Source organism: Takifugu flavidus, unplaced genomic scaffold (genome assembly GCF_003711565.1).
Source record: "Takifugu flavidus isolate HTHZ2018 unplaced genomic scaffold, ASM371156v2 ctg464, whole genome shotgun sequence".
Taxonomy (NCBI): domain Eukaryota; kingdom Metazoa; phylum Chordata; class Actinopteri; order Tetraodontiformes; family Tetraodontidae; genus Takifugu; species Takifugu flavidus.
The window spans coordinates 14,306-39,174 of NW_026622080.1; the positions used below are offsets into that span (position 1 = coordinate 14,306).

At 40.5% G+C, this 24,869-nt stretch overlaps 1 protein-coding gene across 9 annotated transcripts; it reads right to left on the reverse strand.

Moving 5' to 3' along the window:
- Nucleotides 1-285: 285 nt before the first annotated feature.
- On the reverse strand, nucleotides 286-24,028 carry LOC130520637 (zinc-alpha-2-glycoprotein-like). Of its 9 annotated transcripts, none has more exons than XR_008948956.1 (6): nucleotides 23,884-24,026; nucleotides 23,151-23,387; nucleotides 2,313-2,573; nucleotides 1,834-2,093; nucleotides 965-1,075; nucleotides 294-811 (listed from the first exon to the last, which is right to left on the reverse strand). XR_008948956.1 is itself a non-coding variant. In XM_057024340.1 (6 exons), the coding sequence occupies exons 1-6, from the start codon at nucleotides 23,930-23,932 to the stop codon at nucleotides 16,780-16,782; spliced, it is 957 nt and encodes a 318-aa protein (XP_056880320.1). In that variant the 5' UTR covers nucleotides 23,933-24,027; the 3' UTR covers nucleotides 16,712-16,779. The 9 variants fall into 9 exon arrangements, 3 of the variants coding, with proteins under 3 accessions (XP_056880322.1, XP_056880320.1, XP_056880319.1); XR_008948957.1 differs by lacking the exons at nucleotides 1,834-2,093; nucleotides 2,313-2,573; nucleotides 23,151-23,387; nucleotides 23,884-24,026 and adding exons at nucleotides 11,285-11,545; nucleotides 11,764-12,024; nucleotides 12,108-12,344; nucleotides 14,203-14,450 and having other exon boundaries at nucleotides 298-811; XR_008948958.1 differs by lacking the exons at nucleotides 294-811; nucleotides 965-1,075; nucleotides 1,834-2,093; ... (1 more) ...; nucleotides 23,151-23,387; nucleotides 23,884-24,026 and adding exons at nucleotides 9,416-10,262; nucleotides 10,416-10,532; nucleotides 11,285-11,545; ... (1 more) ...; nucleotides 12,108-12,344; nucleotides 14,203-14,450.
- Nucleotides 24,029-24,869: the final 841 nt, after the last annotated feature.

Here is a 24,869-nt window from a genome sequence, read left to right on the forward strand (position 1 = left end):
TGTCGCTTTCCTGGCCCTGTTCTTCTTCAGGGCCTTCCTCACCTGGTGTGGTGTGAGGGACAGGCTGGAGCAGAGAGGTGTTGGTGGGGGGGATGGGCATGGGCCAGGGTGTGAAGTGTCGGGAATGTATGGGCTGAAGTTCATGAGAGAGGGGGAGGGGGGACAGGAGGAACAATGGATTGCAGGCACAGACAGTGGCGGGGGTAACAGCGGGGGTAACAGCAGGAGACTGGGCTGGGGGAGGGGTGGGGTGGGGGGGTACCTGATCAAATCTATTGAAAAACAAGTTCAGGTCGTTAGCCCACCCCCGGTCACCCACAGGTTGGGATTTCTGCTCCTTGAAGCCCGAGATGGTCTTCAGTCCCTTCCATACGCCACAGATATTGTTCTGTTGCAGCTGGTTTTCCATCTTCCTCCTGTAGTTGTCTTTCTCCTGTCTGATCTTCCTCCTGAATTTACCCTAATACTGAATTTAGGGTCAAAGTGCTAAAGTTTTCCATAGTTTGGCTTCTTGGCTTCTTAAAAAAGATGACAGTCAGTGAAGGTTAGACCCGTGTCAGCAGCATAAGTCTCAAAGCTCTGCTACTGGATGACAACACAGTCCAAATATTACAGCACATGTGACTTTGGATCCTCTGTTCAGGTCTACACGTTTCTATAGACGTGCACTTTCAGCATGAAGAGTAAAACATCCTGGATCATTGATGTCGTCTCTGCTCAAGTCCTCCATGGATAAAATCCATCTTCCCCCAGTTATTCTTCAATGGACTCATGAGTTAAGTTTCCTTCACCACTTTTTCCTCTCTTGTGACTATGAAGAAATAAAATGAAGGAACAATTAATAGATGCTGACAGGTGTATTTCACAAGAAACATCATTAACATTCTATTAATGCAGGGCCACAATAGTAAAATATCAGCTCACAGACTGACTTGAAAGTTACAATCAAAGAAGTGAGACTTACACAAAAGAGTCATTACGGAGATTAAACAACAAACTGTAAAGATGATGCCGATAATTCTCCAAAACGTCATCTGGATGTAAAGGATGTGTCGTCCATCAAGTGTGTTTCCATCTGCTCATAAAAGAGTATAAACAACAAAAACATGATTATTGTAATCACCAAACTGGCCATACTTTACTCTATGCAGCATGTCGTCATATGTGTTATTGTAATAAACTTATTTTTAATATTTTGAAAGCTGTGCTCCGAATAACAGAAAGTGTAACTGACTCTATTTAGAGTATTTCAACTGTTACATTTATTAACTGTCTGGACCAACGTGACATGCCGACAGTTGTCTGAGGCCTGGACACAGACTGAAGCTCAACGTTGCGCACTGATAATTCTGTGCCAAGACGATAGAAAGGTGGGTGCTGAGCTGCTGCAGCGCCCCCTGCTGCAGAGGGTGATTCTGTGCATTCCACTGCCTGCACCAAATTGTAACTCTGTAGTAGCTCGTTTCTTTCTGGAAACATGTGAAGCACGTTAAATTAATTAATTAAATGGGCCAAAAAAACTTGTGGAGAGACAAAAAAATAAGTCTCAAATAAGTTTCAACAGCATCGAAACAGCCGTTTCTGACAGAGTTAATGACCAACACTGCTGTAATCTCAGCCAAAAGATCCAAATAAGTTTCAACAGCTTCGAAACAGCCAGAAAAGACCAGAGAATCACCAGGAACGTTTCAGAGCTTCTTCATGAGGGACTTTTACCAGAGTACCCAACACCAAGAACCCCCCCAGCAACAATAAGATCCCACTGGCCTGTGTGCAGCCTGGATCACGACTCAATAACAATCATGCAGCAGCATGTAAATGTAAAGTTCTCACCCCACATGACAGTGATGGTTCTGTCTTCTGTTTGGACAACACAGCCATAGATGTTGTGTGGATCAGGGGGACCTCAGCTGTCAGGATGAGGATCACTGATCCATCCCCAGAAGGCAACGGGCCAGTTACAGTGATCCAGTTTGCCTTGGGGGCCCCGTCTTCAGTCAGAGACACTGAACGCACTGATTTGTCAGTACTGGTGACGTGGCACTTCAGCAATGCCCTGGTTCTGTTAACAGGGTTGGCAAACACACGGAGATCTGCAGGAGGATAGAAAAGGTGATGATCAGGGTGGGACCAGCCAGGGGAAGAAAAGATACTTTTGTATGTGTTCAGGTTAATTCCTGAATTATGTCCAATGAGCCAAATCTGTGTGGTTGTTAGATTTTACATGCTATGTCATAAAAAACAGGTATTTCATGAATCTGTGTAAGTCCTCACAAAGATACAAGTACAAATAAATGTGTGTGTTTATTCACCTGTTCTTTTTTCCGTTTCTTTTAATTTGATCTGATGGATCATTTCTAGACAGTATCTCCTGATGAATTGTCCAAACAAATGGTTCCGAGCCTCATAGCCGTTCCACGAATCTTTAATCATTTCTGCAGAAGGAGACAGGGCTTTCCATTTCTGAGCTCCAGCATCAAACTGAATGAAACCCTCTCCATTCACTGCCCAGTTGTCAAAAGCAGATTCAAGCCTCTCGTCTGACGTGATGCAGCCACGCCGCCGTTGAACATCTACAAGGATTGTTTTTTCTCTTTAGTTAAAGGTTTTAATTCCTAATTACAAAGCAAATGTGCTACAAACTTACTCCGTGTGTGATTGATGAATTTAGAAATCTCTTTGAGAGCATCAAAAAACATCATAACGTGCTGCTGTGCAGGTCCCAGGTAAGTTGTGGGATTCCAGGACGGGTTTGAAGTGTTCTTGTTGTGTCCCACTGTCACAGTGAGAGATCACAACTCCATCAAACTCTGTAACTTGTTCAAAATGGGGCCGAGATCCAGGCTGAACACGTCCTGTAGACAAGAACCAAGAGAATGGGAACCTGAAACACACAAACAAATGGAGTCAAAACTCTGGACCCTCACAGTGGGATCAGCGGTTCTGACAAAAATAATCATGTTATAAATTGATCCCAATCTCAGGTCTTGTCAAATTAATATTGAAAGATGTAGACAGTTTAATATCATGGTTAATTATTTTAAACCTTAAGCTGTGAGTCGTATCTGCTCAAATTGGTGGACGGTATCAAAAAAAGCTAAAATATCTCTTTGATCATCATCATTGATCCTCTTTGAGCCAGACCACCACATGTCAGGATAAAAACCCACATCTCATCTCCTCTCATCCTGATCACCAGAACTCCTCAGGGCTGCTTCCTCGTTCCCCTACTATAATCCCTCTTCACAAACACTCAACTGGACAAAACACCACTAAAAACAAACAACCAGAATGAAAAACAGCCTCTTTCCACAAGCTGTGAAGGAAACATGGAGCAGCAGGATGAGAAACAGGTCAAAAGACCCAACAATAACCCAAAATATCATAATAGGTTCCTCATAAACTGAATATAAACAAGGTTTACTACAGCACCTGAACAGGCACCAAGAGGTTTAATCTCCACTCTCTTCGTACTCAGGCATCAAAATCAAAGCAAATCCTCAGATAGTCAACAACTAAAAAATACATCGGTGTTGGACAGTTACCTGCAACTTTCATGCATATGCTTTTGATGATTAAATATTAAATACATATTAAAACACACACACACACACACACGGCAGAGGTACTTTAGCAGAGGTTGCATCAACAGGAAGTCTCAGTGTGCAGTACTGCTGCGCCCCCTAACGGCTCAGTTCGGAACAGCCCGACGCACTGGAATCGAAAGCACTGAAGTTTCCTCGTTCGGTTGCCCATGTTGGCGTTTCGAATAGTGTCACTGCCCAAATATCTTCAAGTATTTCACCAGCTTCCTGGTGCATTATTCGCTATTGATGTTTTTATTGCAGAGTTAAACAAAAACAAAGGGCGTTTTTGAATGTTCTTTAAAGTCGATGGCAGTATCACCGACCAGTTGAGGTGTTCAATCAATCACGTCATTTTGAATATTATATATTCATGCAAGAGTTTGGGGAGAGTTGTTTTAATCAGAATCATTGTGTGTTCTTTGATTAGCATGTTGCTCTAAAAGGTGTTGGCTGCCTAAAGGAGTCATGTGAGATTGTGAGTCTTTGGGGGCATCTGAGAGGAACAAGACCAAATGTGGGAGAAGAGCATCTACACAGAGAGCTGATTGATTGTTTGTCTATTTCTACCTGAGAAAAGCGCAACACAGCGCTCAGAACGTGTGTGTAAAGAAAGTTTCCTCAACTTACCGCATTCTGCTGCTGGGAGCAGGATCCAAAACAGAAGACAAATGTTCATCTTCTAAATGAAGGTCGCTAAACACTTGTTGTCCTCATCTGAAGCAGTCTGGAAGCACCATGACGAGGGTCTTTGTGATAAAGACCGATTCTCTTAAAAGCGCGTCTCAAACTAGACGAGTTGCGCGGGTTTTAACAGAGCGGTCCAATAAGAGCGCTCTCTCCCTGCAGCCTAAGGATGGGCAGATCGATCCCGTGGTATCGATATATCGATACTCACAAGCTACTCATTTGGTATCGATGTTCTTTTATAAATATCGATACTAACTAAAAAAAATAAATTGGGGTGTATGCATCACTTTCCGCCGTTTTAGATTAGTTACTTAAATTAATATGTGCCAAGACACCCCTATACCTGGCGGCGTACTGAGCTGGCCCATGTCACGTGACAGGAGATAGGGAATGAGCATCAACCTGCAACATAGCCTGCGCCGAGCCGACACAGTCAGCAAAAGGCAGAGCCGGAGGAAATAATCAGCCAGAGACGCAATCGTGTTAAAGCAGAAAATGTGAATATGATACGATTTCTGAACAGCAATCTGAGACTTCAGTAAAGTGTGATGACATACCTCAAGTGCACTAAAGGTGTGTGTGATGGTGTCAGACATTGTTCTAATTATTTTTTTATGGAACAACTGTCTTATGCAGGTTTAAAGGATAAGGAAATCCTAGTAATCAATTGACCATAATAAATTGTATATAAATGGTCTGTATTTGTCTTAAATGTAATAATATTTTGACTGACAAAAATTGCCAGTAAGAAATGAACGGGATCGGGATCGGGATCGATATCGATGAAAATACAAGAAAAAGTATCGGTATCGTATCGAATCCCAAAAGTGTGGTATCGCCCATCCTTACTGCAGCCCCGCAGCTTTCAGTTAGATCTGCCGTTCGTGCAGCAGGCTGCGCTGCTCCCGGAAAGCCGGGCGTTCACGTAGTCACGATAGCTTTCCCGCCTTATAGCGCCTTATAACGCCTTATAAGGCGCTATAAGGCCCGTTATGTGGGTGGGAAAAGTGGTTGGTGGCTGGTGTGACGGTGCCTGATGTGACAGTGCCTTCACAAACAGGTGGGTTCCCCATCTAAAGACACCTCAGTCGTGCAAAATGAGTCAGAGGTGGGAAAACCCTGTCCTAGTATAGAGCTGGAGGTCACAAACCTGGGGCCCATTTCTGAGGGGAGGTTTATGATTAGTCAATCCTGAAACTCTGGTTTTTCGGTTTCACATATGCAGTTTAACAATGAGTAAGTTACTTTAGAAACTAGATTCATCGAAACATGACTTTCCACTGCTCTTATTTAGAAGCCTGCACAGCTAAGACAGTCACAGACATGGGTGTCCATTTCTCAAAGAGCCAGTTGATGTTGAGAAATATATAACATCTTTATGAAAAAGTATATAATTATTAATATATTGTAGGGGAGAAGTAGGAGAATCAAGAGTTTTCATCGGCTGTTGTTATTTGCATTCCATTGATGCATTGATGCATGCATCGACACATTTGCATTCCAAGGCTTTTTAGATCCTGCAGGGCTTCACTCAGGGTTGGTTGAACTAACTCTTAACACCTGTTACTCTTTCCAAAAAATTTGACAGCTCAGAGTTGGACAGCATAAGGTTAAGATTTTGACTCCCAATTTGTTAAACATGCTATGTAAAACGGGCCGCAGGACCTGATCACGGGCTTGGCCCTGAACCATGCCTGTGGTTAGCATCTATTCTGGACCAGCAAACCAAAAAGCTGTCAGAAGAATCCAAAGCAGTGGGCTCCATGAGTGTCCAGCCCCTCGGTTCTTCAGCTTAATTTGGTACTGTTTAATCACTTTGATGTATCCTGCCTCTGTGGAGATGCAACTGTAGTTCCCCTCAAGCTGAGGAGCCATGCTGTTGATCAGGAAGACACAATGCTCGTCCCTGGAGTTGCACAACACCGTGCCTCCTGGGTGCTGCCATACATACTGGGCATGATGGGATCTCATTGGACACCGGAGGAAATGTGTACAGTTGGGCCAGACTTCGACACTGACAACATCCTCATCCTCATCACCGCCTGTAACTGTTGGGGACAAAAGAGAGATGTTTACATTTAAGGCTGGTTTTTGCTCATTTAACCAGCAGGATTTTCTAGTTCCTGTAGCTGATCCTGACAGCATGTGAGAAATTACATCTGAGTTTCAAAAACTATTCCAACATGACACAGACCTGCCTTCGCCAATGTGATCCTTTAAGTGTGACACTAGCTCTTTCACTGTTTGAAAATGGCGGACACACAATGAAACCGCACATTTTAAATCCGCAACAACAGAAACAGCTTGTGGCTCAAGTATATTGTGCACACGGTAAAAATGGCCCTTGAAAGCCGAGTAAGTAGTAAAGGTTTTATTACAGTTGGCGCCAACACATTTGAAAAGACAGCGTGGCTCATTCCTATGAGTATTGCAGTATTTCCCGGTTTCTTTTGCCAATATTTGTAATTTTAACAAATAAATTCCATTTAAATCACATATTGTTGTAGTAAATCTAACAAAAAATTCTGTTTCATAGTTTACAAAATTTCACAGTGATTTAAACAAAAAATATATGTATTTGGGTTTACAAGATTTTTTTGTAGGGATTTTACAATGTTTTTATGTACATTTCACGGTCTTTTTTTAGAGTGTTGTTATTGTCCTGAAAATAGAACTACTAAATCCTATTCTGCAGGAAACCCTGATACTGATTCTTCTTCTAAGTTTGACAACAATGCATTTATGTCTTCTCACTGAATGTATTAAAAAAGGTGATGTCTGTAGTTTAGAGACATGTTGAGATGTTAAAGATCTTTTAGGATTATTTAAGATGTTGAAAGTATTTGAGTTTTCACATGTTACCAAACAAATTTAGTAGAATGTGACAATAATAATACGAAGGTGACATGAAAATATAGTCACTGAAGTTTCTGTGGATGCTTTTTTGAAAAGCCATAAAAGTCATTATTACCTGGGTGAACAATAATTTATTAATCTGGCAGCGCTCTGATAGGCCAATAAATTGTCTTTCTTTTTCATCTTTGTTGCACGTGTTTTTAAAGGAACACACTTTAGACTAATTCAGTATACTGATGCAAATCACTCGAGCCTTATTTTTGTGAAAGATCTTAAAAAACAATCTACATGAAAATTGTTACAAAAATATACATATATATCATTTCTCACTAATAAATGTTATGTATAAAAATAAGTCTAATCAAGTTGTTCTTTATAATCTGGAGTAAATAAAAATTCTGCCTCTTGATATAATATAAAATATTCTTCTAATGAAGGAAGTAAAAATAAGACAATCTTAGTATAAAGACAGTTAATACTGTAAAAGAAGATCTTAACAAGTATGTACATTTATTTTGATATTCAATTTCATTAAATTAAAATTAATCGTCATCAAAGAACATGAGTTACATTTGATCATCAGTCTCTTAAAGAAATAAATTAATGTTTAAGTAAACGGTTCACTAAACAGTAGTTTGGTGGTCATGTTACATTAACATAGAAATAGTTATTTGTGTAATGCTTTATAATGTCTAAATAGGAAACCAAAGTGCTTACATAACAGATAAAAGGTAACAGGGAAAAGAACATAATAAAAAGTTTCTTTAGCTTTTTACACCTGATCACTGTTGTGACTTCACCTGTATGTTCTGTTTAATGTACTGCTCTGTTTGAAAGTGTCGTAAATGTGAACGTTAAAGCCGGTTCACTGCAAATGTTTGTGTTTTGATCCCCTGCTCAGTTGTAATACACGGTGCAACTTTAATATGGAGAATAAAAATATTCTGGATCATAGCATTTGTCTCTCGTCCAATCTTGACAAATATTCATTCTTCTGGTTATCCATCAATTCATCACTCCTTAAAGATACTGGTGGTTGTTCTTCATCACTTGAAACAATCCTCTTCTTGACTATTGTGAAACACAAATGGAGGCACAAATAATACATGTTGGCAGATATTTCATTACAAACATTGATCTGATCATAAGGCTAATTATTGAAACATTAATACCAAAATATCAGCTGACAGACTGATGAGTGTTTCAACAAAAGTAGTGAGACTTACATTTGAGCATCCATGCTGTTGCGCAGATTAAAAGAACACATGAAACCAAAATGGGAGCCAAAAATGTCCAATTAACACCAGCAAGTGTTTTTCCATCTGAAACAAAAGGGAAATTATGGCAATATCAATAAAATACACTAGGTTTAAAACCTTGCATTATTCTGTATCATATGTTCCTGAACTTTTTTACCAGTTATATTTACAATTGGGCCCAGAAACAATCTATAGATCTGTACATTGGTGAGACTAAACAACCACTGTACAGATGCAACGCCAACTCCTCAGGTCAGGATTTGGCCATCCAGCTACACCCAAAAGATAAGGGACACTTATTTGAAGAAAGCAAAGCAAAGCAAATTACCACTGACCCTCATGAGCATCAACAATAACGCTCAGTGACTCAGCACAGCACAACTGTGGGATTCCCACTAGTTCATTTACAATTGAAGAAGCCTCTCAGATAAGAGGTGAAAACAAAGTTCAGGTGAACTTCCTTGAGCCAAGAATTCTTTTCGATCTGGATGATTGAGAACATTCATCAACCATTTCTCAAAATGCAGACCCATTAGTCCTTGCTTCCTCGTGCTTGTGAAACATCCTCAATCAAGCACTGTTCCAGCACTAAGTTTGCAAGCTACCAAGTACATTCCAATCTCCCGTAAGGGTCCTTGTTCTACACCTTTGATCAAATATGCATCACATGTGACTTGTCTGGACTCAACTGCTTCCAGATTCAAATGACAAACATGAAATGAATCAATCCGATTAATGTCCAGTTGTGTTTCATCCCTTGAATAATTGACATATATGCAGCCTGTATTGCTTTGACTGGCCAAATTAAAGTTGTTTTTTTCAAAATGGGTAAAACACAAATGAACTAAAAGAGTCAGTGGTCATTTCATGAAACATCCTGGGAGAACTTCCAAACTGCACTGATAAAGCTGCGATCCCAGGGGATTGGAACCCACAACCTTGTTGCTGTGATGAGACAATGTTAACCACCTCATCTAATCAGACATTTCCTCATGTAAATGAAAATAAACATTATCACACAAGCTCTTAAAATTAAAACTCATTTATTGCAGGAAGTAAAAACCTACAATATTTACAAATACTGTATTTAATAATGGAAAAAATAGAAACTCTTAAGGACTTCACACATCAGGTCCTGCAAGTTAGTTACAAACACTGTTAAACAGTTTACTATTTTACACACAATATTAGTCGACCAGTTTCACATGAATTTGTTAGATTCTTCAAGGAAGAACTTCAGAGTTAAATTTCAACTTCACCAAGGATGTAACTGAAACCAGTCTTTCAGAAACAGAAATAAAGTCATCAAACATTCAACAACATAAGATTTTTACAATGTCAAAATAAGTAACCAGTGTTTTACATAAAATAAATAAAGATGATGCAAACAAAATAAAGGAGAGATGAATGAGTAAATAACACAAAAATACATGAAACCAGACATAAAGTGACAGCATTATGAGGTGTTTAAAGGTAGTTTTAAAAGATGAGTGTTAAGCTCTGATTTAAGAAGTTCAAGATCACTAATACTGAATTTAGGGTCAAAGTGCTAAAGTTTTCCATAGTTTGGCTTCTTGGCTTCTTAAAAAAGATGACAGTCAGTGAAGGTTAGACCCGTGTCAGCAGCACAAGTCCCAAAGCTCTGCTACTGGATGACAACACAGTCCAAATATTACAGCACATGTGACTTTGGATCCTCTGTTCAGGTCTACACGTTTCTATAGACGTGCACTTTCAGTATGAAGAGTAAAACATCCTGGATCATTGATGTCGTCTCTGCTCAAGTCCTCCGTGGATAAAATCCATCTTCCCCCAGTTATTCTTCAATGGGCTCATGAGAAAAGTTTCCTTCACCAATTTTTCTGCCTTGTGCCTATGAAGAAATAAAATGAAGGAACAATTAATAGATGCTGACAGGTGTATTTCACAAGAAACATCATTAACATTCTATTAATGCAGGGCCACAATAGTAAAATATCAGCTCACAGACTGACTTGAAAGTTACAATCAAAGAAGTGAGACTTACACACAAGAGTCATTACGGAGATTAAACAACAAACTGTAAAGATGATGCCGATAATTATCCAAAACGTCATCGGGACACCTGCATAAAGGATGTGTTGTCCATCAAGTGTGTTTCCATCTGCTCATAAAAGAGTATAAACAACAAAAACCTGATTATTGTAATCACCAAACTGGCCATACTTTACTCTATGCAGCATGTCGTCATGTGTTATTGTAATAAACTTATTTTTAATATTTTGAAAGCTGTGCTCCGAATAACAGAAAGTGTAACTGACTCTATTTAGAGTATTTCAACTGTTACATTTATTAACTGTCTGGACCAACGTGACATGCCGACAGTTGTCTGAGGCCTGGACACAGACTGAAGCTCAACGTTGCGCACTGATAATTCTGTGCCAAGACGATAGAAAGGTGGGTGCTGAGCTGCTGCAGCGCCCCCTGCTGGCAGAGGGTGATTCTGTGCATTCCACTGCCTGTACCAAATTGTAACTCTGTAGTAGCTCGTTTCTTTCTGGAAACATGTGAAGCACGTTAAATGTTGTTAATTAAATGGGCAAAAAACTTGTGGCGAGACATAAAAAAATTCTCAAATAAGTTTTAACAGCATCGAAACAGCCGTTTCTGACAGAGTTAATGACCAACACTGCTGTAATCTCAGCCAGAAAAGATCCAAAGGTCTGCTTTCAGATGGAGGAAGACCAGAGAATCACCAGGAACGTTTCAGAGCTTCTTCATGAGGGACTTTTACCAGAGTACCCAACACACCAGAACCCCCCCAGCAACAATAAGATCCCACCCACTGGCCTGTGTGCAGCCTGGATCATGACTCAATAACAATCATGCAGCAGTATGTAAATGTAAAGTTCTCACCCCACATGACAGTGATGGTTCTGTCTTCTGTTTGGACAACACAGCCATAGATGTTGGTGTGGATCAGGGGGACCTCAGCTGTCAGGATGAGGATCACTGATCCATCCCCAGAAGGCAACGGGCCAGTTACAGTGATCCAGTTTGCCTTGGTGGCCCCGTCTTCAGTCACAGACACTGAACGCACTGATTTGTCAGTACTGGTGACGTGGCACTTCAGCAATGCCTTGGTTCTGTCAACAGGGTTGGCAAACACACGGAGATCTGCAGGAGGATAGAAAAGGTGATGATCAGGGTGGGACCAGCCAGGGGAAGAAAAGATACTTTTGTATGTGTTCAGGTTAATTCCTGAATTATGTCCAATGAGCCAAATCTGTGTGGTTGTTAGATTTTACATGCTGTGTCGTAAAAAACAGGTGTTTCATGAATCTGTGTAAGTCCTCACAAAGATACAAGTACAAATATATGTGTGTTTTATTCACCTGTTCTTTTTTCTATTTCTTTTCATTTGATCTGATGGATCATTTCTGGACAGTATCTCCTGATGAATTGTCCAAACACATGCTTCCGAGTCTCATAGCCGTTCCACGAATCTTTAATCATTTCTGCAGAAGGAGACAGGGCTTTCCATTTCTGAGCTCCAGCATCAAACTGAATGAAACCCTCTCCATTCACTGCCCAGTTGTCAAAAGCAGATTCAAGCCTCTCGTCTGATGTGATGCAGCCACGCCGCCGCTGAACATCTACAAGGATTGTTTTATGTAAAATGTTCAGTTCATCTTCAACAAAATAAACACGTTATAAAGCAAATGTGCTACAAACTTACTCCGTGTGTGATTGATGAATTTAGAAATCGCTTTGAGAGCATCAAAAACATCATAACATGCTGCTGTGCAGGTCCCAGGTAAGTTGTGGGATTCCAGGACGGGTTTGAAGTGTTCTTGTTGTGTCCCACTGTCACAGTGAGAGATCACAACTCCATCAAACTCTGTAACTTGTTCAAAATGGGGCCCAGATCCAGGCTGAACACGTCCTGTAGACAAGAACTCAAGAGAATGGGAACCTGAAACACACAAACAAATGGAGTCAAAACTCTGGACCCTCACAGTGGGATCAGCGGTTCTGACAAAAATAATCATGTTATAAATTGATCCCAATCTCAGGTCTTGTCAAATTAATATTGAAAGATGTAGACAGTTTAATATTATGGTTAATTATTTTAAACCTTAAGCTGTGAGTCGTATCTGCTCAAATTGGTGGACGGTATCAAAAAAAGCAAAAATATCTCTTTGATCATCATCATTGATCCTCTCTGAGCCAGACCACCACATGTCAGGATAAAAACCCACATCTCATCTCCTCTCATCCTGGTCACCAGAACTCCTCAGGGCTGCTTCCTCGTTCCCCTACTATAATCCCTCTTCACAAACACTCAACTGGACAAAACACCACTAAAAACAAACAACCAGAATGAAAAACAGCCTCTTTCCACAAGCTGTGAAGGAAACATGGAGCAGCAGGATGAGAAACAGGTCAAAAGACCCAACAATAACCCAAAATATTATAATAGATTCCTCATAAACTGAATATAAACAAGGTTTACTACAGTACCTGAACAGGCACCAATAAGAAAAGAGGTTTAATCTCCACTCTCTTCGTACTCTGTGTGCAGGCAACAAAATCAAAGCAAATCCTCAGATAGTCAACAACTAAAAAATACATCTGTGTTTGGACAGTTACCTGCAACTTTCATGCCTGTGATATTAAAGTGCACACACACACACACACACACACAGGGCAGAGGTACTTCAGCAGCGGTTTTATAAACAGGAAGTCTCAGTGTGCAGTACTGCTGCGCCCCCTAACGGCTCAGTCAGGAACAGTCCGACACACTGGAATCGAAAGCACTGCGCAAGCCACGTTCGGTGTGGCTTCTTCCCCCCTCCCCTCAGGCAGGAGACTACGGTCCATTCGGACCAAAACCTCCCGCTACATGAACAGCTTCTTCCCCTCTGCCATCAGGCTGCTGAACATGTGAGAAGAATTATTGTTGTTATTACTATTATCGTTTCAATGCTATAGTAAGTACAGTAAGTAGATTTAGAATGTTTAATCAAAAGGAATGTATGAGTGTTTGAACCAAGTATGGAAGCTGTTATGTTCCCAGCACTGAGAGGTACCATGTTCAAGGACACGGGGAAGTCGGAGAAAGAATCATGAGGTCAGATTGACATAAATCTTGTGTGCACCAAATAAAAGAGGGGAGAGCGAGCAGCAGACGGGCGGAGTTGAGAGAGGAAGCTTGAACTGCTCGTCAGTTCTCCCTTGCAAGGCCTCCTGTTGTTTGCGTGGTTGATCTGAGTCTAGAGAACGAACAGCGCGGGTGACCAAACATCACCCTCACAAACACCAAGTGACTTATCACTTAAGCACCATGTACAGCAGCCAGTCGTCGGACTCACGAACAATACATTACTCCTGCATTGACCTGCACTATCTTACTATTTATGTATTTATACTGTATATATGTCTTATTTTATTTATCTTATTCTAGTGTTGTCTTCTTTATGTTGAATGTCGCAGCGTCACACCAAGACAAATTCCTAGCTTGTGAAATACTGTGTATTACATGAACAATGGCAATAAACATGATTCTGCTTCCATGTTTTCGTTTCAAATAGTGTCACTGCCCAAATATCTTCAAGTATTTCACCAGCTTCCTGGTGCATTATTCGCTATTCATGTTTTTATTGCAGAGCTAAAAAAAAAAAAGGACGTTTTTGAATGTTCTTGAAAAGTCGATTGTCTATTTCTTCACACAGCGCTCAGAACGTGTGTGTACGTCTCCAAGAGAAGAAACCCAGTCCAGTTGACATGGAAAACTACCTTGGGTGTGTGTAAAGAAAGTTTCCTCAACTTACCGCATTCTGCCGCTGGGAGCAGGATCCAAAACAGAAGACAAATGTTCATCTTCCTAAATGAAGGTCGCTAAACACTTGTTGTCCTCATCTGAAACAGTCTGGAAGAACCATGACGAGGGTTCTTTGTGATAAAGACCGATTCTCTTAAAAGCGGGTCTCAAACTAGACGAGTGTCGCAGGAGTTTTTATTGCGCGTGACAGTCGCAGTTCAATAAGAGAGCTGGACCCCGCATTGTGGGCGGAGCCTTCGTTCAGCACCAGGAAATACCCGTCATCGAGGTGACGTCAGGGTCCAAACACGTGATTCACTGACGCCGCCTCGTCAAGATTCGGACAGGTTGAGATTTAAGCACATAAACTCCTGATAACCGCATTTTAAAAATTAACAGTTTGTGTGTAGTTGTAGTAGGTAGTAGGTGTACTGTAGGTGTAATGCACAAAAGCAAAGTTTCATATAACAGTAACTTACTATAGCTATGGTGTATCTTCCATCCAAATGAATCGCTGTTTGTCTATTTGTAAATTACTTTTGGACAGGTCCGGTGCCCGGTGTGTTCCAGATATTAACCTTTGGGGAACGCTGGACCGAGACGCCTCAGATGCAAGAAGGGCTGGGAATGCTATGGCAGATGCGACGGTAGATGGGCAGCGGTGCATGAGCAGCCCACCTCTGGCCAGGTCAGAGGACCCACTCGCCTACTGGCTAAATCACAGACATCGTTACACCAACCTTTTCAGCGGGCCAAAAGATTTCTATGCATGCCAGCATCTACTGTACCCTGCAGAAGAATATTCTCCAAATGTGGAGAAATTGTGAGCAAAAAATAAACTGGTTAAATCCCAATACTGTGGAAAAAAATAACGTACCTCCAATAAAAACGTTGAGTCCAGTTACACAAGAATACCCAAGCTATGGCATATTTTACCAGCATTTTCTCCTTAACAAAACAAAGCTCACGTGTGCGCCTCCCGGTCACCAATAGCGGCTCCAACCCTGCAGTGCAGGGCTCGCGGGTCGCCAGGAGAGGGCGCTAGAACTGCAACTTCATTACTTCGAGTAATCATTACAAGTGGTTCGGGAATTCACAAAAGCTTAATTTGCCCATCATTACTTTTTGTCCTGATCGGAACCAGACAAATCTACCGATCTTCATGTTCTTTTTCTTTTGGTTTTAAAGGCAGTTGGCATCTATATTGTAGCTGCCACCTTCTGGTCCTCTATCTAGCGTATCCATCCTTCCATCCTGTTTACTAGAGTAGAGTAAATTTATAAAGCTCTTTCCTCCCACCTGAACTCTCTACCCAGCTCATCCACATCCACCATTCCCAGTTTCCTCAGTCCATCCATCATCATCTTCCTTTCCTCACTATTATGCCTACATATTAAAAGCACATGTTCTGTTGTCTCCAGTTCATGACACTGCTCACATAGATGGATGCTTCTCCACAATGTATAGCATATTGTCTAAGTTGCTCTGCCTAATTCTTAACCTTGTTATTATAACCTGCTCTTTCCTGCTCTTTACCCTTCTCCTTGATGCATTGTCCCTCCTTTGTATTGGAAAGAAGATGCCTCCCCTTGACCTCTGTTTCCCCGCTCTGTTGCCACTGCTCATTTGCTTTTACCCACACAACACTCTTGCCTTCTGACTTTGATCATTAATTTCTCTGTCAACACTGCTCCTGCTTTTAATGGTTATACACCCCCATATCCTTGGCCACCTCATCACCCTTCCACCCAAAACTCCCCTTTTGTGCTGTCTCCTCCCAACTCACTAGCAGAACCCCCTTTGTAAGATGTTCATCCCTCTGACCTCTTGAATGAATCCAGTAATTAGCAGCCAACTGTTCCTCCTCAGCCACAGTGGCATTTCCCAGCCTGTTCCTGGAGCGCACACACAGGTGAGATTTTGACTGGCCCATGTAGAGTCTAAGTGCTTGCACCGGGATCATATCCAGCAAAGTTCTGAAATGAAACACATGATTTATTTGCTTCATTCATCTCTTCCACTCTTTTATTTTTACTCACAATCTTCACTGCCTCTGTTCTCTGCTCTTCTCAGACTTGTTGAATTACAACTGTTTTCTCCACACACTGTAGTTTCCCCAGTTACATTTACATTAACTGTGCTATTACTACCCCCCCCCCCCACACACACACACACACACACACCTCTGCTCCCCCTACACACTGTAATGATGGGCATACCTTTGGCAATTGTAATACCTAATAGGAGGTTGAATATATGCTCTCACACTAAAACTCCTGTATCCTATAATGATCTTGTCAGTGAGAAGCTGACCTTTAAAGGAAAACAAGCCCAATCAAATGTTTCCTCATAAACTGGAGTAAAAGAAAACCAAGTTCTTTAAATATGTATCACACAGGCTCTTAAAAAAACATTTATTTTAATACAGGATATAAAAATATACAATATTAGAAAGCAGACATTTTATAGATAAAAAAAACACAATAGAGAACATTTCTGTTGATGCAATCATCCTCTTAAATATTCTTCAAGGTGCTTCTGAAGTGTGTTTTCATTTCTTCCAGGGGTGATTTATAGGTTCAGAGCTTTAGCATCCAGAGTGCCTGGCTGGTTCAAAAGATGACACTCTGGTCATTCCAGTTAATGAGTTCATTCAACACAATTTAGGAGTCTTAGTAAAAAAAATCATGGAAAAGTGATCTTCCTCCTGAAACTATGGTATGCATGAACTCATTCATGTTACAGTTCCTCACACACACCAATTAAGTTAGGCTAACAGACAATAATCTGTTCCATTGAATTCAATGCAGCTCAAATGGGGACTAACATTTGTTGGTGATAATAATGTGTTGCGTGTATTGGGGTGTGGTAGTGTAGAGTAGTTGTCCAACATAACCACTGTATATTTACATCACAACACTCCTGTTAAGAGCCTAGACACGTTTTTATTTCTAGTGCTTTTTGTAAGTCTGTTAAATCATCTGTGGAACAAAATAAATAGTTCAAAGCTTAAGCAGCCAGAAAAATAGACCATTTATGCCTGTGCTCCTTCACTTTACAAAATCCTCGTATTATTCTTGACTTTGTTGTAATTAAATGGAGGATGAATTAATATGTGCTGAGAGGTAGATCTCATTAGAAACTCAATGATTTGTCCACAAAAATGTTATTGTTAAAATATTTCAAAAATACTAAATCAGCAGCTGACAGACTGACTTAAATGTTACATTTACTGTAGTGATACTTACTGATACATTTGAGCACCAGTGCTGTTGTGCCGATTAGAAAAAGAACACATAAAAACAGAACGCAGCTCAAAATTTGTGTCCAACTGACACTTGTGGAAAGAATTTCTCTTCCATCAAGTGTGTTTCCATCTGGAACCAAAGAAAAAATAGCATTGTTACTAAAAACATTGTAATAAAAGTAATAATTACAATAATAAACTAATAATGTTGATGCTGACAAATGTAGCGGACACTATTCACGGTATTTAAACAGTTATATTTCTTATTTTCCCAGCGCTCAAGTATTTCTCACATCAGATTTTTAACAAACCTAAACTAACTGAGACTTGAACACAACGTTAAAATTTCAGCCTGTATTGCTTTGACTCAATAACAATCATGCAGCAGTATGTAAATGTAAAGTTCTCACCCCACATGACAGTGATGGTTCTGTCTTCTGTTTGGACAACACAGCCATAGATGTTGGTGTGGATCAGGGGGACCTCAGCTGTCAGGATGAGGATCACTGATCCATCCCCAGAAGGCAACGGGCCAGTTACAGTGATCCAGTTTGCCTTGGGGGCCCCGTCTTCAGTCAGAGACACTGAACGCACTGATTTGTCAGTACTGGTGACGTGGCACTTCAGCAATGCCTTGGTTCTGTTAACAGGGTTGGCAAACACACGGAGATCTGCAGGAGGATAGAAAAGGTGATGATCAGGGTTGTCTGTTGTCACTCTTTGAACAGGGAACCAGCAGTGATGAGCAGCTCACTCTTCCTCTCAACATAGTTTTAGCTCATAACCAACACCAGGCTGCTATTTTAGGACCAGAGAGTGTGTTCACCTGTTCTTTTTTCTATTTCTCTTAATTTGATGTGGTGGATCATTTCTAGACAGTATCTCCTGATGATGAAGTGTCCAAACAAATGGTTCTGAGCCTCATAGCCGTTCCACGAATCTTTAATCATTTCTGCAGAAGGAGACAGGGCTTTCCATTTCTGAGCTCCAGCATCAAACTGAATGAAACCCTCTCCATTCACTGCCCAGTTGTCAAAAGCAGATTCAGCAGCCTCGTCTGACGTGATGCAGCCACGCCGCGCCGCTGAACATCTACAAGGATTGTTTTTCTCTTTAGTTAAAGGTTTTAATTCCTCTTAGATGTGTTACAAAGCAAATGTGCTACAAACTTACTCCGTGTGTGATTGGTGAATTTAGAAATCGCTTTGAGAGCATCAAAAACATCATAACATGCTGGTCTGCAGGTCCAGGTAAGTTGTGGATTCCAGGACGGGTTTGAAGTGTTCTTGTTGTGTCCCACTGTCACAGTGAGAGATCACAACTCCATCAAACTCTGTAACTTGTTCAAAATGGGGCCCAGATCCAGGCTGAACACGTCCTGTAGACAAGAACTCAAGAGAATGGGAACCTGAAACACACAAACAAATGGAGTTCTTGCATCAAAAGGTTCTGACAGGAACACAGGAAACTGTGTTTTAATGTCAAATTAGGAAAAAGGAAGAAGTTGAAACAATAACAAAGCACAAACTGAAAGGAAAAAGGCAGGAGCAATAGGAGAGAGAAAGGAAAGGGAATGAGGTAGAGGAGCGCAGTGGCAGTGTTCTTGGGTAGATCCAGATAACGAAGACAAGAATCTCTGGCTGAAGATAGTGTGGTTATCAGGAGCAACGTTGGGAGGTTTATAATCCACGTCGTCATCTCGCCTGGGAGGATCCTAATTTCAAATCAGCCACTCAGAGTTCGGGATTCTGTCTTTGCAGGATTACACCTGGTTTGGAAACTACGACACCCGTTGTTTAAATTTGGTGCCCTTCTTGAGGGTCTCACTCAGGCTTTGTAGGCCACACGGGTACCAAACAATCAGAAGAAATATCAGGCTGAATAAATGCTTTTTTAAATAAAATTTCTTGCTTCCTGATCTACACTCAACAGTCGATGGCAGTAATAAGCTGAAACATAGTCTACCAACCACCAGTTTAAAGAAGAAAAGGAAGATCATGAACTATTACACTTAATAAAGCAGCTTCTCCGGGTCTCCAGAGCAAACCATAAAATGTTCTCTTTTTTGGACGTTTTCCTGTCTTTAGCCAGTATTTTATTATTAATATTTAAACGTGGTTGTGGATCATGGATCAGCCAGTCTTAAATCTTTGGATGTCCGTGGAACTTCTCTCGGGAATCTGTTCAAGTGTTTGACGCAAAGAGCGCGACAAGAAAGGCGCGTGTTTCCAACGCTGCAGTTCGGTTCGGAGCCTGAGGTTCTCGATGAGTGTAACACGTGGTGACCAAAATAAACTTTACTCAATAAACTTGACAAACTTTGCGCGGCGTCTAACAACCCTGCAAATCCAAACTTTCGCCATTACAGTTGTGTCACCTACCACATTCTGCTGCTGGCAGCAAAACCCAGTAAAGCAAAAGACAGAACTTCATCTTCCTGCAGTTGCGTTTCCCAATAAAAGTCCATAATTATTTGCTGTCGATGTTGTTGTTGTTGTGCATCCAAAAGAGGAGAAAAGATGAAGTTGTCTCTCCAGCGCTGGGGAACCAAACGGCTTCAGAACACCGTCACGATTTTTTTTATCTGTACGATCGTTAATTTTTGAATTTTATATCACGCAGTAAACACCGGAAGTGGGTGTAATAGTTGGATCCCCCTTACTTTTATTTTACCGAGACGTGAAATGTTCTTCATAAACTTGAGTGACGAACAATTAACAAGTATAACTTTGTAGGGTTGTTGTTGTTTGTTTGTTTTTTGTTTTGCCTTAATTGAAGTGATAAATGTTCCATCGTTGAACAAAGTTATAATTCTGTTCCTCTGAGCTACATTCTTGCTGCTTTAGCCTGGCTGCCTGCTCTTCACTGGTTGAAATATGTTCTATATTGACATTTTAATTCCGTACTAGTTTAACATCCCCTGTTCCTTCTGTAACTGCTCCATCTTCTCTCTGGAAGGCTGAGCTGCTGGTCTGTGTTTTCTCAGGGGAGATCTTGGTCAGACATCATCAGCCTCCACAACGAGCAGATAGCAGTTATTACTAAACTGATATTGGAGGTCCTACAGAATAGCGTCTGGAATGTCATAAAACATCTGAAGGTTACTGTTTGATTTGATTTTGCATGAGTACTTGTTACTACTGGTTTTTAATGAGTAGCATTAAATGGCGCTTTTGTTGTTATTGTCCTGAAAATAGAACTACTAAATCCTATTCTGCAGGAAACCCTGATACTGATTCTTCTTCTAAGTTTGACAACAATGCATTTATGTCTTCTCACTGAATGTATTAAAAAAGGTGATGTCTGTAGTTTAGAGACATGTTGAGATGTTAAAGATCTTTTAGGATTATTTAGGATCTTGAAAGTGTTTGAGTTTTCGTATGTTACTAAACAAATTTAGTAGAATGTGACAATAATAATACGAAGGTGACATGAAAATATAGTCACTGAAGTTTCTGTGGATGCTTTTTTGAAAAGCCATAAGTCATTATTACCTGGGTGAACAATAATTTATTAATCTGGCAGCGCTCTGATAGGTCAATAAATTAGTTGTATAAACGGACTAGATCATTTCTGTCCGATGTCTTTCTTTTTCATCTTTGTTGCACGTGTTTTTAAAGGAACACACTTTAGACTAATTCAGTATACTGATGCAAATCACTCGACCTTTAGTTTTGTGAAAGATCTTAAAAAACAATCTACGTGAAAATTGTTACAAAAATATACATATATATCATTTCTCACTAATAAATGTTTATGTATAAAAATAAGTCATAATAAGTTCTTTATAATCTGGAGTAAATAAAAATTCTGCCTCTTGATATAAAATATAAACTATTCTTCTAATGAAGGAAGTAAAAATAAGACAATCTTAGTATAAAGACATTTAATACAGTAAAAGAAGATCTTAACAAGTATGTACATTTATTTTGATATTCAATTTCATTAAATTAAAATTAATCATTTATTGACAACATTCTTGGTGCCACATGACATCATCAAAGAACATGAGTTACATTTGATCATCAGTCTCTCAAAGAAATAAATTAATGTTTAAGTAAACGGTTCACTAAACAGTAGTTTGGTGGTCATGTTACATTAACATAGAAATAGTTATTTGTGTAATGCTTTATAATGTCTAAATAGGAAACCAAAGTGCTTACATAATAGATAAAAGGTAACAGGGAAAAGAACATAAAAATAAAAAGTTTCTTTAGCTTTTTACACCTGATCACTGTTGTGACTTCACCTGTATGTTCTGTTTAATGTACTGCTCTGTTTGAAAGTGTCGTAAATGTGAACGTTAAAGTCGGTTCACTGCAAATTTGTTTTGATCCCCTGCTCAGTTGTATTACACGGGGCAACTTTAATATGGAGAATAAAAATATTCTGGATCATAGCATTTGTCTCTCGTCCAATCTTGACAAATATTCATTCTTCTGGTTATCCATCAGTTCATCGCTCCTTAAAGATACTGGTGGTTGTTCTTCATCACTTGAAACAATCCTCTTCTTGACTATTGTGAAACACAAATAATACATGTTGGCAGATATTTCATTACAAACATTGATCTGATCATAAGGCTAATTAATGAAACATTAATACCAAAATATCAGCTGACAGACTGATGAGTGTTTCAACAAAAGTAGTGAGACTTACATTTGAGCATCCATGCTGTTGCGCAGATTAAAAGAACACATGAAACCAAAATGGGAGCCAAAAATGTCCAATTAACACCAGCAAGTGTTTTTCCATCTGAAACAAAAGGAAAATTATGGCGATAACAATAAAATACACTAGGTTTAAAACCTTGCATTATTCTGTATCATATGTTCCTGAACTTTTTTACCAGTTATATTTACAATTGGGCCCAGAAACAATCTATAGATCTGTAAATAACAATCATGCAGCAGCATGTAAATGTAAAGTTCTCACCCCACATGACAGTGATGTTTCTGTCTTCTGTTTGGACAACACAGCCATAGATGTTGGTGTGGATCAGGGGGACCTCAGCTGTCAGTATGAGGATCACTGATCCATCCCCAGAAGGCAACGGGCCAGTTACAGTGATCCAGTTGCCTTGGTGGCCCCGTCTTCAGTCAGAGACACTGAACGCACTGATTTGTCAGTACTGGTGACGTGGCACTTCAGCAATGCCTTGGTTCTGTCAACAGGGTTGGCAAACACACGGAGATCTGCAGGAGGATAGAAAAGGTGATGATCAGGGTGGGACCAGCCAGGGGAAGAAAAGATACTTTTGTATGTGTTCAGGTTAATTCCTGAATTATGTCCAATTTAATGAAGTGATTCAAAGCTGTGATTTTATTATATTTTGCGTTATATTTTTTTGGACCAGAGAGTGTGTTCACCTGTTCTTTTTTCCGCTTCTCTTAATTTGATCTGATGGATCATTTCTAGACATTCTTCATTGATGAATTGTCCAAAGAAATCGTTCCGAGACTCACGGCTGTTCCACGAATCTTTAATCATTTCTGCAGAAGGAGACAGGGCTTTCCATTTCTGAGCTCCAGCATCAAACTGAATGAAACCCTCTCCATTCACTGCCCAGTTGTCAAAAGCAGATTCAAGCCTCTCGTCTGACGTGATGCAGCCACGCCGCCGCTGAACATCTACAAGGATTGTTTTTCTCTTTAGTTAAAGGTTTTAATTCCTCTTAGATGTGTTACAAAGCAAATGTGCTACAAACTTACACAGTGTGTGATTGGTGAATTTAGAAATCTCTTTGAGAGCACCAAAAGCATCATTAAGGGCCACCTCACAGGTCCCAGGTAAGTTGTGGGATTCCAGGACGGGTTTGAAGTGTTCTTGTTGTGTCCCACTGTCACAGTGAGAGATCACAACTCCATCAAACTCTGTAACTTGTTCAAAATGGGGCCCAGATCCAGGCTGAACACGTCCTGTAGACAAGAACTCAAGAGAATGGGAACCTGAAACACACAAACAAATGGAGTCAAAACTCTGGACCCTCACAGTGGGATCAGCGGTTCTGACAAAAAATAATCATGTTATAAATTGATCCCAATCTCAGGTCTTGTCAAATTAATATTGAAAGATGTAGACAGTTTAATATTATGGTTAATTATTTTAAACCTTAAGCTGTGAGTCGTATCTGCTCAAATTGGTGGACGGTATCAAAAAAAGCTAAAATATCTCTTTGATCATCATCATTGATCCTCTCTGAGCCAGACCACCACATGTCAGGATAAAAACCCACATCTCATCTCCTCTCATCCTGATCACCAGAACTCCTCAGGGCTGCTTCCTCGTTCCCCTACTATAATCCCTCTTCACAAACACTCAACTGGACAAAACACCACTAAGAGCATCTAGAGCTGATTGATTGTCTATTTCTACCTGAGAAAAGCGCAACACAGCGCTCAGAACGTGCGTGTAAAGAAAGGACATTAACTTACCTCAACTTACCGCATTCTGCTGCTGGGAGCAGGATCCAAAACAGAAGACAAATGTTCATCTTCCTAAATGAAGGTCGCTAAACACTTGCTCTCTCCCTGCAGCCGCGCAGCTTTCAGTTAGATCTGCCGTTCGTGCAGCAGGCTGCGCTGCTCCCGGAAAGCCGGGCCTTATAAGGCGTTCACGTAGTCACGATAGCTTTCCCACCCACATAACGCCTTATAAGGCCCGGGCCCACCCACATAACGTGCTTGTGGCTGGTGTGACAGTGCAGAGCACAAACCTGGGGCCCATTTCTGAGGGGAGGTATATGATTAGTCAATCCTGAAACTCTACTTTAGAAACTAGTTTAATCGAAACATGACTTTCCACTGCTCTTATTTAGAAGCCTGCACAGCTAAGACAGTCGCAGACATGGGTGTCCATTTCTCAAAGAGCCAGTTGATGTTGAGAAATATATAACATCTTTATGAAAAAGTATATAATTATTAATATATTGTAGGGGAGAAGTAGGAGAATCAAGAGTTTTCATCGGCTGTTGTTATTTGCATTCCATTGATGCATTGATGCATGCATCGACACATTTGCATTCCAAGGCTTTTTAGATCCTGCAGGGCTTCACTCAGGGTTGGTTGAACTAACTCTTAACACCTGTTACTCTTTCCAAAAAATTTGACAGCTCAGAGTTGGACAGCATAAGGTTAAGATTTTGACTCCCAATTTGTTAAACATGCTATGTAAAACGGGCCGCAGGACCTGATCACGGGCTTGGCCCTGAACCATGCCTGTGGTTAGCATCTATTCTGGACCAGCAAACCAAAAAGCTGTCAGAAGAATCCAAAGCAGTGGGCTCCATGAGTGTCCAGCCCCTCGGTTCTTCAGCTTAATTTGGTACTGTTTAATCACTTTGATGTATCCTGCCTCTGTGGAGATGCAACTGTAGTTCCCCTCAAGCTGAGGAGCCATGCTGTTGATCAGGAAGACACAATGCTCGTCCC